Here is a 17,361-nt window from a genome sequence, read left to right as displayed (position 1 = left end):
GATGCTCGATTTGCTGTAGAAGTCTCGACATCGAGCCTAGCCACTGGGGCGGTGGAAGTGTCGCTCCTAGAACAAGTTTCGTCCAGTTCATCAGGAACCAGCATGCCTGGATAAACTTAAACCACTGGTCGTCGGACCACGGCTTGATCTCGGGAACTTGGTGCCGTAGCAGGACGAGTGAGCCAGCTTTGCAGAGCTTATCTGCTAATTTATCGATAATGCCTTTCAATTTTAGCGCCCACACTTCCTCACCTTCCTGTTCTTCGACGCTCTTCACTTACGCTTCGACGTCTACACCTTTGTCCAGCCTGTGTTGTCTAATCCCCATCCAAAGTCGTCAGCTTTTATTTTGGGTGGGAGCGAGGTACCCGAATTAAGGGGTACCACTCTCCTTAGTGCAAGCGAAGTCGTCTAATCCTCAACCGAAGTTGGCACTGACCAAAAGCTACACATGCACATCATCAAAGTAAGCACCGATGGGCTTCTGCACCTGCCCTTACTTGCCGTACACCATGGCCTCGCTGCGAGTTGCGGCGTTGACAAACTTGGCCGCGTGCAGCTCCATCTTCTGCACCATGCGCTGCGTGATCAAGTACACGATCAAGTCACCTTGTTCTTGGTGCTTGATCAGTGCCTCCGCGAAGAGCCTACGCTTCTCCAAGTTAATCTCGCTGTTGCAAGTCACAGGCTCGACACGAGTCTATGCGTAGCAAAGCAGTAAGAGCATTGTAAGCAACCATACCACAACATATTTAAAACAGAATGCATCACCTCTTTGACCGTGTACAGCTTGCCGACCAGGTAGCGCGACATGGTCGACTCGGAGATGTCCACGTGGAAGTCGTCGCGGATCATGGACCTCAGCGTGCCGAGTGTAAACGTGCAGCACTCCTCCAACCAGAGCTCAAGCGCCTCCCCTATTTATCTTGCCAGCTCTCGTAGCCCCTCCTCGAGGTAGATTTTCGACGCGCCCATGGGCCACGAGATACTCCGCTGTGGTGCGTGGGAAGCCGTTGTGGCGGGCGACGGCACGCCAGTCCTCACCGGCATTGAAAGCGTCGAGGACGCGGCGTCGTTCCTCTGGCGAGTGGTGCTTGAGCGTGGACTGGTAGGGCATCTGCACGAAGCTTGGTAGATTGAGAAGTGTGATTCCCAACGGCGCGCATCTTGCGGGCTTCGCGCGCGCGGGAACTTCACGTTAGGCTCTCGTCAATTTTGACAACTTTGATTGCGGATTAGACGACTTCGCTTGCACTAAGGAGAGTGGTACCCCTTAATTCGGGTACCTCGCTCCCACCCAAAATAAAAGCTGACGACTTTGGATGGGGATTAGACAACTAAGGCTGGGCAAAGGTGTAGTAAAGGGTCTTGAAAGGTATTCTCGTAATGGATCAGGAGAGCGTTACGGCTGTTGAGTATCTTCAAACGATCATCACCACTCGTCCATTTGGTTTTGTGAATCGCATCCAACAGGAGGATTGACTGCATAATCCACACACGTTTGAACATGTTGCGCTTCTCACAGGTAATCATACACGCGACTGCGTCGGCCGTAGCTTCAAAATATCCAGTACACAGATCGTGATCCATAGCTCTGTTTCGAACACGCAGGATAAAATCTCTACTGGCCACCATGAACAGCGTCTTGATAGCTGAGACCCAATTGCTTAATGCAGACGGGCCTGTCGATTTTTGTTGGCCCACCGAGCTGTGCGTCGCACGCTTAGCCACCTCGGCGGCCGCGAGAAACTGTTGAAGGGGTGTGTGGGGAGCCGCTGCAGTGAAAGCTTCTCCCTCAATGCAAGTTGCTATCGCTTTATCTCACGAGGATTGATGTCGAAAGGGGCAACGCGTTTTCTTCTTGCGGTTTGCGTGATGCCACGCACAAAATGTTTTCTGGTTTCGAATACCGGCCAGTTATACACGGGTACTTCGATGCTGCCACAAACCAGGCAGTGCCAATTTCTACAGCAAGAAAGGGAGCGACGCATTCGCGTTAGTGTAGTAGCGCTTCAAATAAAAAGTGGCAGCATTGGGAAACTTACGCAAACACAGCTTCTGGAATCTTGTTGGGGAACCGACGGTCGAACTGTTTTAGCCGCGTACTATTGAGCGAGGGGCTCTGAAATTTGAACGTGCTTGTCGTGGTCGAAAACATGCGCATCCAGTCCGCCAAAACCAATCCAACCTCGGTGAAGCGTGACCACTGAGACTCCGTTCGTGGTAGGCCACCAAACTCCTGTTCAAGATTGAAGCTAATGCAGTCCCACATAAACTTTTGCAACAGCGAAATCAGGAGCGGGAACTGCTGTTCGGATCCGCTGTCGCAATGCGTTTCGACCAACGACACGTAGATCGACATGTCATCCAACGAGTCCACAAAGCTCCCTCTGCAGTAGCTGTACAGCTCAATGCGGCTCTTTTCCACGCCCGTTGCAACGACGAATCTTTCGCAATGTCGACAATATGGCTGAGGTCCTCCAGAAATCGCTTGATAAAGAAAATCTCTTGCGTCATGTCTCGAATCAAAAGAGCAACGACAAGCGTCGCGGCGTCTGTGAAGCGTTCAGCTGCTTCTGCTGAGACCTCTCCAATGGCTAGATACTTGATGAACGCACCATTCGCCAGCAGAGCATACTCGTGCACCCTAATCCTCCACTTATTGATGCCCCTGTCATCTGTGCATGACAACACCTCGTCGGCACCATGAGCAGTCGTAAGGCGATTAGCCTCTTTACGTACACAGCAAGGCTGGTGTACATCATGAACGAGTAGATGGAGCTCAGCTCATCCTCAAACTCTCTTGGTTGGATGGCACTGGTGTGTTGACTACTGCCTCCCGCCATCTCTTTGGCACTTCCACGCATGTCTGCGTATCGTCCTTGACCTGCATCAACCTCCTGCTTCACATCGCGCTTTCCAGCACTAACTGTAGCGGGTGCTACAACACCCACATCAACAGTAATACCCAGTCGAAAATCTGGATTTTCAGTCTTCACAGCGACCTCTGCGTTCGGCTCCAGCTTAATGGGGATTTCAATCTCATTTTTGCTCTCACACTCGTCTTCCGTCTCCGTGTCTTCGTCAGCATTAGTCTGCAGATAGTAGGAAGATCCCAACATCACTCACCAAAGCAACAAAAGTCACTATTATATCGAGAATTTGGCAGAGTTTTTACCTCGCTTGAAGGGGTTAAGCGTCGTTTGGCTACCCCATCAGGCTAAAATAAAAACCTATTTTGTGCAGATGCTTTTTAGAGACCGGATTTTATCCAGACCGGGTGAAAATCTGCAAATGTCTAAACATGATGATGACTTTTGCCAAAATAAACGTCGAAGCTAGAACAAGCTTATCGTCTTCTCACAGAAATAGCTCATGTTTCCTTCCTGTAATACATTGAAGGTTACGGCACTGACGCATTTAGGGGTGGGTAATCGATTCAATCGGATTGATCGAGATGTACTTTCTGACCGATCGAATCAGCCTGTGCCGATTCTCGATTCATTTCGATCAGATCCGATTGATCGGTCGATCCAATCCGACTATCAAGATATAAAAAACAGCAGTAATACCTCCAGAAAATGTTTCTCTAGATATCGCATTTACGTGTGAATAACTTTTAGGCGACCCCCGAAATGACCAATAGCATATGTCCACTCTGATCGCTTATACATGCGATCATGTCCGAAGATATACAATACCACAGGTTTCGGTGCTTCCGACTTTTTACTGCAGCAAGAAAATGTTTGGCTTTAGATGCTGGTGTTATCTATAACAGTGACTTGAAGGCGCTAGATTCGCGCTAAAATCGAGCGCTGTAGCAATGATACCGACGCGGTGCCAGTTCCGTATATGACTAAGGCTTAAGGCCTGAGACTTAACCATATACGGACGTCGGTATCATTGCTACAGCGCTCGTAAGCCTACTTGTGTTGTCTACCAACTCGCCCAGCCCATTTAATGCGCTCAGTGGCAGCAGCGTCTGCGACGTAGCGTGCGCAGCGCTAACATCACCTCGGCTATCTTCAGCCAGCTCACGTTGCTCGACTGCAACTCGCCAGCCACCTCCCACGCATCGCTTCCGCTGTTGCAGCTCGACACGCGCTTCAGCAACACGAAGTCGCTCCAGCGCCGACTGCATGGACTCTGTGGCCTTGGATATCATCTTGGACTGGGAGGAGCCAACCGCGCAGTCGCCCCGCACGAAAGGCACACACAGGGCCAGCACACCCACGACGCCGAACTTGAGCGTGGACTCGTTCGGGTTGCCCGAATCGAGCGTGTCGAAGGCGTCCGAGGCTTGACCAGGAAGATGGCGAGTGCCGGGCTCACGGACGCGTTGATGCGGATCACGAAGAAGCAGAAAACGAGGTCGGTCATCTGGTTGGACCAGTGCCACATCGTGCTGCGCACGACGTCCACGATGCCGTAGACCAGCGTGGACGAGGACGCGTCGATGGCGTGCAGGTACGACAGGAACCAGGCAGCCGAGAGGTTGTGTAGGCGGTAGTGCAGTGCGCGCTCCAGAAAGTCCGTGCGCGCTCCAGGAAGTCCATGGGCTTGTCGTGCGTCATGTCGCCCACAGATGATGTGGCCGTACTCGCTGTAGCAGTCGCCCGCGTACAGCACCTTCTTGTCGTCGAGTCAGGACTCGCACGTAGATAGGGCCGCGAGTCTCTCGCGGCGAGAGAAGGTGGGGCTGCGGCTTGCCGTTCGGGTCGGTGAAGCCGCAGTCCGGGTCTGTTGGCCGTCTTGCGGCCTCGCACGTACTCTTCGCGCTGAGAGCGGACGTGGCCTTTTGTTTGACGTGGCCTTTTGTTTTTATTCTGTGATATCGGTTATACAGCATCACCTCTGTGAGGCACAATATCATCGCAATAGGGGGAGTCGAACCTTAAAAATGGCGACAAAAATATCAAAAGAGACGGGGCCGAATAATCAGCAACGTTCTGCCCCAAAAATCAACAAATCAAAGTAGGGTACTCACTCTCAGTTTTCGCATGTGGCGGACGGATTATTCAACCCCCGAGGAGGAAGCGCTGTTCCTGCCGTTGGTTGTGGCTAGTACATGTACAAGCTGCTGGTGGCAAGCAGCGATGGCCCGCAGTCCCGCCAGCTAGCATTTCATTTGCCCGCCATCAAATTCATGGCAGGTTCCTGCTAGACTCGTCTGTTGACTCACGGTGTTGTACAGTAGGTTCTTTGCGGCGGCATCGACGCGGAGCGCTTGAATCGATCGGCAGCTCGAAGGTGTCGGTCAACCGTTGGTCAACGCGGAATCCGCGTTGACCGGATGCCATTTGCACTTGCCTGGTAGTGCCCTCGCCCAGCCGCCGCATTGCCTCGAGGCGATTTGATTGTCTTCGCGATCAAAACTTCAGCCAGCGCTTTCGGTCTCTTGTCTTTCAGTGCGGCGATCGATGCACCGAAAGCAACAGATGCCGATGCATTTGACACGTCCGACATCATGTGACTCATGTCGGGCACCGCGCGAGCCGCATGGGATTTGCTAGGCTCGATCACCGAGACTGCTTATCATAATATGTAGCGACGGATGCCATGCTGCCGTGCACGGCGCTCCAACCGAGAGAAGATCGCTATCGAAGAAGTATGAGCACTTTGAGGCCGATGCGTATCGACACTATGGCATTCGCCTATATGTACACTTATGTTTAATGTGGACAATGAACTTGGTGGGCTCGTGGCTCGAGGCGCTGCGTTCTCGCAGCTCGATGGCCTCCTGGACTTCCTAGCTTACTTAACTCGAGCCGGGCAAAGGCATAGCGTACATAGAGTTGGCGTGCGACCGGCACAAACCTTTCTTCTTGACGTGCTTGGTGCAGTCGGGCACGCGGCACTTGCGCTTGCCGCCGTGGGCGGTGCACAGGTCCTGCCGCACGACGCCCTTCTGGCAGCCCTTGACGCTGCAGCGCCGGCCGCCGCCGTGGCGGATGCACAGCCCCATGCTGCGTTGGATGTTGGAGCACCCAGCAGCGCGGCAGATGCGGCCGCCGCCGTGGGCCACACACAGCCCCTTGCTCTGGGCGCCGCGCGTGCAGCCCTTACGTTGGCACCGGCGGCCGCCGCCGTGGCTGATGCATAGGCCGCGCGTCACGGCGTTGCTGGTGCACTGCGGGAAGGCACAGAGCTTCTTCTCGCGCTTGGCCTCGCGCGACGCGTCGATGGGGTCCGCCCGGGGCGAGTCCGAGATGCGCATGGAGCGCCCGGCCTGCTCGAGCAGGTGCATCGAGTCGGCCGCCGAGTCGGCCGCCGAGTCGGCCAGCGAGCTCAGGGAGCTCCGGCACGGCCGGTCGAGCCACTGCGTGAGGTCGACCGGCATGGCCGCGGGGCGCTTGAGGCCGCGCATGAGCGTCTGCGCGTCCATGGAGCTGCTGCGCTCGAGGCGGTTCCGGCGGAAGTCGTCGTCCATTGACGGTGGGCCGCTCAACGGCAGGCTGCCGCGCAGCGTGTCGACGTCGCTGCATCCCGACTGCGTGCGCATGTAGGTCTGCGGCTCGATGGCGGGTCTCCAGCTCTGCTCGACGCTGGGCTGGGGCAGGCTCTCGGGCGGCGTGGTCGGCGCCGATCCGCCGGCAGCTGCCGGGTTCGTGTCGGACGGGCACGAGGCCGCGCGCATGTAGCGGAACGGCTGGCAAAGATCGGCGATGGACATGGGGTGGTGCGTCGTCGTCGTCGTGGCCGGCGTCTCCTGGTGCTGGCGCTTGAGCGGCGGGATCGGGGACGCGCAGCTCTCGGAGAAGCTGCCCGAGCGCTGGATGAAGTTGCCGGCGCCCTGGCCGAATGCCGGCAGGCTCGGCCGGCCGCTGCCGTCATTGCCGGCCTGCGCGTCGTCTTGGCCGGAGAACGGGGACGGCCCCGCCCACTTCTGCGGCGACAGCGGCGGCGTGCCCGAGAGGCTCGGCAGCCGGAAGGACGGCGAGCCGACGCCGCTGGCGCGCGGGCTCTCGAAGCTGAAGACGCCGCCGCCGTAGACGGGCGACGTGCTGCGCTCGGGGCTGCGCACGCTGAGCTTGGGGATGTAGCCGAGCGCCTGCTTGGCCATGAAGCGCGTCACCTGGTTGTGGTGGTTGAGCGGCGCCAGCGGGTTGGGCGGCGCGCTCGAGGAGGGCGGGCGCAGGTCGTCGAGCGCCGGCAGTCGGCGCGGCTCGTCGGTGCCGCCGGCGCAGCTCACGGGGTCGGGCTTGCCGTCCATGGGGGGCTCGCGGTCGGGCTCCCACTGGCGCCAGCAGCCAGTCTCGGGCTGCTGCTGGCCGTTGTTGCTCACGTTCTCGCTCATGTGCTCCGCCAGGCCCATGTCCGGACGCGTGGGAGTGTCGGTGCGGTCTCGACGCTGCCGAAGCTGGAATGAGCCGAGCGGCCTTTCGGCGGATCCCGGCCCGGCCCTTCGGCTAGCTGCGCGGAGAAGGAAAAATATGGAAGCGCCGCTGGACTGCGTGGCTGGCGTGCCCGCGCAGATGAGCCGCCCAGAGCGAGGGCCCATAGCGAAGACCACGAGGCAGCGTTCCCGCGGTCGGTCGACACGGCCGCCTCACGCGCCGACAGTGCCGGCCATTCACGCTGCTGCTGCCATTGCCACCGCTGCTGTTGTCGAGCGCGCGCGCAGCCTGTCGATTTTCGATGGCGCGATGGCGCTCGCCTGTCGGCAAAACGCCGGCGCTGATTTCCGTTTTCGGTGAGGTGGCGGCGGCCGCAACCAGTCAGTCAGCCTTTGCCTGTACGGGTCGGTCGAGCAGGGTGCTGCACGGTAAAGATGGTGCCGCGACTTCAACCGCCCAAAGTGGCTGCATCGAGGTCCACGCGCGGTGGGTTCCAGCGCAAGGTTGGTCCAGCGTAGACGCAGCTCGACTATTGTGTGTCTACGAGTTTGGAATCTCCAGCCGAGCGGCACCGGCCTGACAGCGGGCTTGGCGTCCTGAGCTGCTGCCGGACCCGCAACGGAGACCTGGAGCGACCATTTTCCAAGCTGCCGTTGGCGCTGATGCGCGAGTGTCCACCGGCCCCGTTCGAGTCAGTTGAACCCGATAGTCGATTCGACTGTCGAACGTATCACGGGATTCCTCGTCGACATGGTCTCCGATGTCGACGCAACCACCAGCAGATCTGTAGCGTTTGTTCCAGTACTGTATTGGCACTCGATCAGCCCGCTTCGACCGAGTCGAGGTGCTTGGCCTGAACGACCAAGCTGGTTCGCTCGCGCTGCTTGGCGGCGGCCCCATTGACGAGGACAAGTGGTAATGGCGGCATTGATGCTTCATGCCGCTGGGGAAGAAAGGCTCCGCGGGCATTGTCGAGGTGTCCTCGATGGGGGGCGTGGCGTGCAGGCCAAAGCGGCTGGACGACACGGCGATTGTCGATCGAGTCCAGCTTGAAGTTCGGGGCAACTTCAACCAGGGTGGATTCGGAAAAGTGTAGGCTCTCAAGCGCTGGCGCCAAGCAATCGACTCCGGTCGACTGGTAAGTGGGCGGTGAAAGCGGAACGTTGGCCGCGTGTCTGGCTGGGGGGCGTTTCGAGGATCAGCTCGCCTTGCGCGAAGCGGGTAACCGGATTTTTAGGTCAATCCTACATTTTGGTCACGGGTCAAATCCTTACTTTGGTAACGTGACCTAAGCGAATGAGGTCACATGTAATTCGCAAACGGTTTGGTTGTTAAGTAAATGCGTTATAGCGATTCTGCTCCTGACAGATAGCGACTTCCGCACCATTATTCCGCGCTGTCGTAGTCAAAAGAGTCGTCTGGACGATAGTCTGCTGTTTCATGATCCATCTCGGCATCGTCGGCCTCTAGCACTAGAGCAGGATTCAGGGTCATCAGTGGCGATGGTAGGCTGCTCTCATAAGTCTTTGCTCTTCTCTGACCCCACAATGTCGGCGGCCTGACGCAGTTGAGGCGCACTCGGCAGCTGGAGACGTTTCCGCCGAGGAGGCCTACCGGGTACCGAGCCTGGAATGGATAACAACGCGCGGTGCCGCATATTCGTGAGAAATACCTTTTCGTGGCCTACATTACGCGATGGGGGCCGTCTCATGTTGAAGTGTCAAGCTCGAGTGCTGAGCTGTGGTGCGATGGGTTAGCTACTGTTCTAGGCGCGTATAATTTTTCTAAGTGAATGCTACAAAGGACGAAATAGAATCCGGAATTTCATAATGGGTTCCCTATGTCAACGAAGTTGTTCATGGGAGGGTGTGTAGCCCTACAGTCTACTTGTACTACCATGTCGCACTATACGAGCCGGTTGCCTCGCTATTACACTGTGTACTTTGCAATAGTTGAGTTGCGTTATTGTGTAGAATGAAAGCTAGGTATGGTAGGCGGCTCAAAATATAGCATGGTACTACTAGCAGTGAAATATGATAGGCAAATACATGATAAGTGCAGTGGAGGTTTCCACAGAAGCGAGCCCAGCCCACTCATCGGGTGGCTTCTACAGAGCGACGCTACAAAGCGGGCGGTAGGAAAGGGAGGAACATGCGAACGACAGAGAGAGAGGGGGGTCGGTTTGGTAGAAGACGCTGGCAGAAGGCGCTAGCAGGAGTCAGCTGAAACACATACACAGATTACTTTGAAATCAACCTCTTAAGCTAAACAGAGCTTTGGTTTGCTCGGAGCGCTAGCCTCCCTGGTCCTTTATAATAGTGTTCCGAAACCTACATACAGCTCTGACTCTTCGCTACAAATACAGTCGTTATGCCTCCGAGACGGCCGAGTCGCGAGAATCTCCCCCGCTTACCGTCGCGGTGGACAACAGTGCTCGCGTCCCTCCAAACCGAAGCTGGACGCTGGATGGACCACCGGACCTTCACTCTCACTGGCACACCGTAGCAAGTGTGCATATGCTGTCACCTTGCAAGGTAGGCAGAGTGAATTGTAAGCGCTGGAGGATCGGGCATTTGCTAAGCCGTTAGTTAGGCTAAATGACTGTAATGCGCCGCACCTTGAAACGAAACGAGACGGCGAGTCGAGTGTGCGGTCAAATCTGTGCAGCATGCCCATGGCCTTCGGCAACGCTGTGATCCCAGGAACAGCGGGCGGCGGGGTACTCGACTTCGACCTCGAGCGAGGTTACGGGGTCCGACACGTCGAGCAAGACTCAAGGCTAGGTCGAGATAACGCTACGTGACGCTGAGTCCATGAGCTCAAGCGCTGAATGCGAGCGGAGTCCCGTGAGCACGGGTTGGTGACTTTGTACGGTGCTCGTACTGCAACATGGTAGGTAGCACCACCTCCTCTATCTAGGGTATTGCGATCTGCGCTCATACTACGAGCATCACACACGCGTGGTAGCAGCTCACTGTTTAGCAATGTAACTACTGCCCGTGCAGCATGCATGGTGGGCGGTCTCTTGCAGTGTAAATGGTAGGAAGCACACATTTTAGCATGGTAAGGACTTGCAGCGCAACATGGTACTTTTGCTAGTAGCAAGCACGCTGTGCAAGATGATAGGCAGCCCACAGTGCAGCACTTAGCCAGCTTCTACTGTAACACAGCAGCAACTCACGGTGCAGCACTTCGTGTCCTGTAGGAAACCGCACTGACAGAGTACGAAAGCATTGAGAGAGGTGTCGTGTGTACTGAGAAACTTGTATGATGTCTGAATTCTTCAGGCTGACGAGAAGTGGGTCCTCGTCCGCTTCGAAGCTGCATACTTAAGTATGCATTTTGCTCTCATTCTCATGCGGGCGTGCGCGCATCTTACCGTCTACATCAATGGGTGTGACCTGTTAAGTTTGGTCACGTGACCTAGCGTCCTGATGTGTGACCTATTTGACCATCATACCCGTGACCAACTGTTAGGATTGACCTGTTTTCCCCTCTTCGCGCGAAGCGAGGGCGGTGACGACGCTCGGTCGGCCACTCAGCCGTCTGTGGCTTACAGAGCAAGTTGCGTGCGCCTCGCCTGGTCTGCATTGCATTGCATGCTGCTGTCATGCTGTGCATACATGTGCAGTGCAGCCCGCTGGGTACGTGTTCGACGTCTTCTGCTGCGTTTGGCTGAAGTTAGGCATGGTTTCCGGGGCTTGGTGCAGCAGAATCCTTGAAGGTAGCATGGCTGCATGGCACCGGCCGCGCTCGACCACTGGGCTCTCGCGATGCAGTTCGTCTCATCAGGTGTTGCGCCAGCGAGCAAGCCAGGACTTGTCGCTGCGAGCTGAAAAATTGTCCAGTGGACAGTATGATCTTGGCTCCCGCAACAGATTCTGCCCGTTTCGGGTTGCACTCGAGTATTCAGCCCAACGCTACGATTTCGAAGGAGAAATGAACAAGAACAGTATCATCATATTCAAGCGAGGTTCCGGTGGAGTCCTGGCTGCATGATCAAGAGCGCGGGAATGTAGCATTTGCGGGACCCCTTTTCGAAGTGTACTGGCGTGTTACGACTCATAACGCACAGTACACCGCTCTTAGTAGAGTAAGGCGATAAGTGCTCGATACATTGGTGTCTCTATAGCTACATGTACAACGAATGCCTCACAGCCCCTCAATCGGTTGGCTGAAGTCCCCACACATAAAAGTTGAAGCAAGACTAGCCCACGCTGACGAAACAGGCGTAGCAAAGTGAAATTTGGAGAGTGAACTCCAGAACTGAACTGGTAGGATTCGACGGGGTCATGAGGTATGCTAAGTTTGGGATACAAGCTGCGCGCACAAATCTTCACATCAGCTTTCGCTACTCCTAGAGATTCCTACCAACCGCCGTAGGCCACGTGCCGACTGTAGTCAATTCTGCAGTAGACAGCAACTCGTGCTTGTCAATATCCAATCGAGCTCAGACTTTTCGCTGGCGGCAATTCGTTACGACAACGCAGCTTATGTTCATGTTCGTACGACGAGGATCATGCAAGTGGGGGGGGGGGAGTGATGCTGCCGTCACAGTAGAAAGTGATCATAAGCATGTGAGTGTTGGGTACCAACCGCTGTCCTGGGCAAACGGAGGCCAGATGTACGCAGCCTTCACCCCGTAAAGGTGGTTGGGATCGTAGAGCCACGCTGCAGCGCGAGAGGTGGATCACCCCCCAGTCACACCTCTCTACGAGTGCAGCCGCTGTAATTATTAGTGCCATACAAGCTTGCGTACATTTGGGTCAGTTAGACACATTACCCGCACATCAAGAGGATGAAGCATGCCTGGTGCGAACAGTGAACCTGAACGAAACTTTGATACAAACTCTTGCGCTCCGACAGAAAAAAAAGTTAAAGCACAGTAAATCCCATTGACGGGTTACAGGGGACACAAAGGCAGCGTCTAGGACGGTGCCACGACACTTTGTTGTCGGTCCCCGAGGGTGTCACCCTCGGCAGCACCTTTGGTCAGCTCACTCAGTTGAAAATTGACCGAACGTTGCAGCGATACGGATAATACTGATAATACTGGGTACTGCCGGAAAAATTAAATACTTATAGTATCTATCTAATCACCCTAAGATGTCTCTACTTCAACTTGGTGTCAATAACTGTCAAAATGGGAAGCTCGATGGCAAAACCAGCCTGAATCGGAGACGATATCGCTGGAGAGCAGTGGTCACGGCTTCAAGATCATGGGCGAGGACCTGGACATCACCGTTCAGTACAAAGACTCAGCCCCGGTTATCGTGGAACCTACGATTCCGGCCGACGCGAAGGAGTACTGTGGCAAAGTTCAATTCTGCGATACTGTGTCACCGCCTGCGGTGTCGCTGCTTCACCGGTCGTTGTCGGAGTGGGGCCACCGCACTCTCCGTTGGCTGTCATCGCTCGTGTCGTCCGTGATGTCCACTGTTTCCGGCGACTCGGGATCGAGCAGCAGCTCGTGCAGCACGACACCTCGCCCGTGCGTGTTCGTGGCTGGACTCGGTCAGAAGACGGACTACGGGTTGTCAACCACGGACTCGAAGCCTTACTTTGGGGACGAATTCCAAGACTACGTGCCGTGTTGTTCATGGTACGACCTCACCCTTGTGAACGAATTGGTCGGCTATTTGTTAGAGGTCAGCTCGTCAAGCGACTCGAGCACTGGTCTCATCGCAGACACGGTCATCTTTACGCACTCGTCGGCTAACAACATGCTGGCGTACGCGATCTCCCAGAACTTGTGCTCGCTGGCCTCGAGCACAACTTGGCCCGGTGCCAGCGCCCCTATGATGGGGAGTATGGGCTCCAATTTCATCCAGGAAACCTGCGACGGTACTCTTTCTGGCGTCGTGTCGTCTCTCCTAGAGCTCTTGGACGAGTGCCCCGTGACGCCAGGAAGAACCGCACTCTCTTATGAATCGGGGAGCTACGCTTCGTCCGAGTTGAAAGCAGCGTATGAGGCAGCGCAGACCGCGTACGCGACCAATGTGGACGCAGTCATGTGCAGTAGCAGCTACAGCGGCCTACCAAGCCGTGTACGCCATGGCCGGAGAGGTGATCTCGCACAAGGCTTTTCTGAGAACGACGGCCTGGTAGAGTACCAGAGCTGCGCTTACGGGCTCGACACAAGCACGTTCTCGTCCTCGTACACCAGCACCAACTGCTTGACCGAGCTCAACCACCAGGACTGCACCTTTCGCGACGGAGACAGCCTCTTTAGCGACGTCAAGAACAAGAAGCCCATGAAGTGGCTGCAGCACTTGCTCTCATAGCGACACTACCCCCCCCCCCCCCCAGAACCATTAACATACCGTACTGTCGTGATTCATTCCTAAGCGAAGGATCTCTACTGTATTTCCGTCATTCGGGCTGGGTCGAGAGTAATGAGCTCTAGTAGAGGTGGATCTGTGGCTTGGGAAGGTTATGCCTTTCGTCGTGAGCTCATGGTTTGCTGCCAACGTTGAAGGGGCAAGCAGTGTTGTGGCCACGATGTCGCTCTTCGCAAGGCGTGCGAATCTCTCTCCTTACGCGCGCATTCCTCGTCGCTGCATGTGAACCTCCGTTCACTCATCATCTCAAGGGGATGTCATGGGCCGGAAGTGTTGGCCGCGCCTGACTCACGCTGTGTGAGCTCACTGAGCTCCTTCCATGTGCGAAAAGCTTGATAGCACAGCCCGGAAGCCGCTCCCCGAATCCCTCTCCACGACACCAGACGCCTTTGATCCGATGTCTCGAGCCATAGTCAACGCGAGTGTGGGCAAATCCCAAGTGCAGGCTCCCTGCATTTGTACCACAACTGTCGGAGACGTTCAGGTCATTCACGCCTAGCTATGATATGAAGCGAATTGAAAAGTGTCGTGTCGACGATAGCGACACGACACTTTTCAATTCGCTTTCGCTTTGACAGCTTATACTGTTGCTGCCATGGGCCTCGAAGCCGCGGCGACGCTCAAGCATGAGGAGGAACGGCGCCCCACGCGTCAACCATGGGCGTCCTGGAGGCTGTCGCTGATCGCCACGGTCGGCGCCGTGCTGATGGTGACCCAGTTCACGCACTACACGCACCACTTCCACGCGCACATGGCCAAGCACCGCATTCTGCGCAGTCTACAGGAGCAGCCTGCGCTGCGCATGACGTTCGAGCTCAAGCGTAAGCCCATGTACGTCCACGGGGCCTCAACTTTCGACGTTGTGGCGACTCCGGCCCCTTCAAGCGGCAAGAGCATGGTGTACGATGGCATGGCCTCGTTTGAGCAGGGCGGACACACGCACGAGTACTCGATCGTGGACGGCACGGCGTACTACACGAGGCGTCCGACCGGTCAATCAGATGCCGAGGTTGAGTCGGGATGTCTGCCGGCAAACTCCATTCCCCCTATCGGCAGTGTGTTGAGCGCCATTCAGGGTGCCGCCACCGCCACCCACATGCTGGAGCCTGAGGTCGTCAAGGAGAAGTGTCCGGGTGGGTCTATGATAGTCTTCCCTTTCGCCGGCGAGGATTTCGTGCTGTGTTCTCGCCCCTCGAGCTCGTCGTGGTTCAAGGACGACGGCTTTCAGATCTACGGCTCGGACCTCAACATCAACGTCAAGTACGAGGCCACGGCGCCGAAGATCGTCGCGCCCCGAGTGGCGTCGAGTGTGCTGGCGTCCTGCAACAAGGTCCCGTTCGGAGAGCGTATCGCTCCGTCACTGCCGTCGCTGATGACGCGCTCCGTCTCCGAATGGGGCCACCGCGCTCTGCGTGCCGAGAAGGCCGAGTGGGACATCTTCAAGAAGGCCTGGAACCTCATCACCGACAACGTGTGCGGCTGCAAGGGCGCCCAGCGTCCGTGCGTCTTCGTCGCGGGTCTCAGCTCGTACGATGACCTTGGTTTGACGAACGACGACCCCAAGGGCTACTTCGGAGACGAGATCAAGGACCACTCGCCGTGCTGCTCGAGCCGACAGTTCATCACGCTGGCGACCAAGGACAACTCATGGTACGACCCCGTGTTCCAGCAGCGCCTGGTGGACTTGATCATGCAAGTGAGCAGCTCCAGCGACCCGGCGACTGGAACGATCAAGGACACGATCATCGTCGGCCACTCTATGGCCAACTTGATCCTGTCCGGAGCAATCGCAGGCGGCAAGGCCAAGATCGATCCGTCGACGTCGTGGGTGGCCGCCAGCACCCCAATGGAAGGGAGTATGGGCTCCAACTACATCCAGGAATCGTGCAACGGCGAGCAAAGCGGCTTCGTCGCGAGCATCGTCGAGTTGCTCGGCAACTGCCCCGTCAACACTGGCCAGATATCGCTCGCCTACGAAGGCACCAACTTGTCGTCTGCCCCTATGAACTCTGCGTACGCGGCGGCCCAGGCGGCCTACGCGTCAAACGTGACGGCTGTTATGTGCAGTGACAACTTCTCGGGCTTGGTCACGGTCAAGGCGGCGCTGTACACGCTCGCGGGCGAGCTGTTGCCGCACCACTCGTCTAAGAACGATGGCATTGTCGAGTACTCGAGCTGCGCGATGGGGCTCCCAATGGAGAGCTTTGACAACACGTACGAGAGCGCGCGCTACGTGACGGAGCTCAACCACGTGGACACGTCCTTCCGTAATGGTGATGGTGTCTTTGGCGACTCGAAGAAACCGGTGAAGTGGTTCGAATGCCTCCTGTAGGTTGGTGGCTGGCTGGATTCAATAAATACTCGCGCGGCAATGAGCAGAACTTCCTGTCGCTGTAGTACAGGTTTTGATTGTATTGATGGTTTAATGGTGAACTGGTAGACGAGATACGTCGACATCTCGCTACCTTCTTTCGTCTGGTGTAATAGGCGTTGAAGCTTAAGTTTAGGAGGAAGTGCTGCTTCCATGATGGACCTCATCAAGTTGATGCGACTCAAACGGTTGGCATGAGCCACAGAAGGCAAAAAGGTGAACAACTGCACAGCTCGTTCCTCGCTCCCCCACATTCAATCTCCAAGACCGGATGCCTTTGATGCCCGATCCAAGCTGCTGGCTCCCCATAGTAAAGCAAAGTGCTGTAACAGGACATGGGCAGGTGGCGGTCACGGCATGGTGACCATGAAGGCGAGCAGCGGTAGCTGGTCGCATGGCGGATGAGAGCGGCTGGCATGGGTGCGCGGTGGCGGGTCGCGAGATCCAGACGACGGTGGGTGCGGAGAGCCGCACGAACGCGATCTTGGCAGCGAACGGTCGCTCCGAGAGCAGTGGCAGCCGGAACGGACGGCTGGGAGTGGCTGACGAAGAAGATCTCGAAGCTGAAGGGTCGGCAGTGCGAACTGGCCTTCGGGCTGGAGAAGAACGAGCGGTGGCGAACGAGTGAGGACGGGGAGTCGGAAATTTGCGCGGTGAGGCGCAAGCGGTTGAGAATTAGCGCGCTTGGAGCAAGCGAGCACTTACGAGTTGGGTGGCCTGGTGACGGGTTGCCGGACAACGAACGAGGGCGAAAGCTCTTGCTGAACGAAGTACGAGGGCGAAAGCTCTTGCTGGGGGTGACAGCTCCTTCTGGACGAGTGACGGACAGGTGGTGGTGGAGTGTCGACGGGCGCTCCGCTGCTACTGACGAACGAGTGGAGGGTTAGTAGCTCGCGTGCGTGGGTGAACTCTCTTTGTATTGACTGAGTGTAGTTAGCTCTAGTTGTCGGCTGTGGGCTGACAGCTACGAGTTGGCTGAGGACTATTGAGTAATCTAGCCTCCTTAATAAAATTGGATACGTTCGTGTGTGTACGGACGATCCGGCGCAGTAGCTCGGTTAGCTGCTGTCGGCCAGCACGGAGTCAACTTCCAGTTCCCGCGGGCGAACGAACGCAGCGGAGCAATACGATCTGCCCCACGAGCTGGGCAAGATAAGAAGCTCGTTACAGTGCCAAGGACTGTAGCAGCATAGAGCGTTATGGTAGCAACGTACCAAACGTGGATGACGGCAAATTCGTCGATGCATTGTTCTTTGCCGGAGCACCGATTTATCACAAGCACTGCGGACATTTATCAAGGATGCTTTTGTGT

General features: G+C 56.4%; 5 protein-coding genes across 5 annotated transcripts; 2 read left to right on the top strand and 3 right to left on the bottom strand.

The window, feature by feature from the left end:
- Positions 1-329: 329 nt before the first annotated feature.
- Positions 330-1,105, bottom strand: PHYSODRAFT_285949 (hypothetical protein). Its single transcript, XM_009528324.1, has 2 exons — positions 772-1,105; positions 330-700 (listed from the first exon to the last, which is right to left on the bottom strand). Exons 1-2 carry the CDS (start codon positions 853-855, stop codon positions 497-499), a joined length of 288 nt encoding a protein of 95 aa, XP_009526619.1. The 5' UTR covers positions 856-1,105; the 3' UTR covers positions 330-496.
- Positions 1,106-3,752: 2,647 nt separating this feature from the next.
- Positions 3,753-5,002, bottom strand: PHYSODRAFT_262491 (hypothetical protein; the record flags this gene model as incomplete). The annotated part of the gene is made up of 4 exons (XM_009528323.1): positions 3,753-3,769; positions 4,066-4,327; positions 4,414-4,629; positions 4,988-5,002. 4 exons carry the CDS (start codon positions 5,000-5,002, stop codon positions 3,753-3,755), a joined length of 510 nt encoding a protein of 169 aa, XP_009526618.1.
- A 756-nt stretch (positions 5,003-5,758) lies between these two features.
- On the bottom strand, positions 5,759-7,315 carry PHYSODRAFT_499835 (hypothetical protein; the record flags this gene model as incomplete). Its single annotated transcript, XM_009528322.1, has 5 exons — positions 5,759-5,857; positions 5,900-6,533; positions 6,618-6,950; positions 7,002-7,201; positions 7,286-7,315. The coding sequence occupies 5 exons, from the start codon at positions 7,313-7,315 to the stop codon at positions 5,759-5,761; spliced, it is 1,296 nt and encodes a 431-aa protein (XP_009526617.1).
- Positions 7,316-12,556: 5,241 nt separating this feature from the next.
- Positions 12,557-13,621, top strand: PHYSODRAFT_331507 (hypothetical protein; the record flags this gene model as incomplete). The annotated part of the gene is made up of 1 exon (XM_009528321.1): positions 12,557-13,621. One exon carries the CDS (start codon positions 12,557-12,559, stop codon positions 13,619-13,621), a length of 1,065 nt encoding a protein of 354 aa, XP_009526616.1.
- Positions 13,622-14,273: 652 nt separating this feature from the next.
- PHYSODRAFT_498401 (hypothetical protein) lies at positions 14,274-16,010 on the top strand (the record flags this gene model as incomplete). The annotated part of the gene is made up of 1 exon (XM_009528320.1): positions 14,274-16,010. The coding sequence occupies one exon, from the start codon at positions 14,274-14,276 to the stop codon at positions 16,008-16,010; it is 1,737 nt and encodes a 578-aa protein (XP_009526615.1).
- Between the last annotated feature and the right edge of the window lie 1,351 nt (positions 16,011-17,361).

This window comes from Phytophthora sojae (assembly GCF_000149755.1).
Source record: "Phytophthora sojae unplaced genomic scaffold PHYSOscaffold_4, whole genome shotgun sequence".
Classification (NCBI taxonomy): Eukaryota; Oomycota; class Peronosporomycetes; order Peronosporales; family Peronosporaceae; genus Phytophthora; species Phytophthora sojae.
The sequence above is the reverse complement of the archived record's forward strand: the minus strand, read 5'-3'. Positions and strand labels throughout refer to the sequence as shown.

What these genes read in the sequence shown, in the direction of transcription:
- PHYSODRAFT_285949 (XM_009528324.1), bottom strand. Translation starts at nt 855, where the DNA reads ATGATCCGCGACGACTTCCACGTGGACATCTCCGAGTCGACCATGTCG. An exon ending in AGCTGTACACGGTCAAAGAG is followed by an intron (nt 701 to 771) that starts GTGATGCATTCT and finishes TGCTACGCATAG; the next exon opens with ACTCGTGTCGAGCCTGTGAC.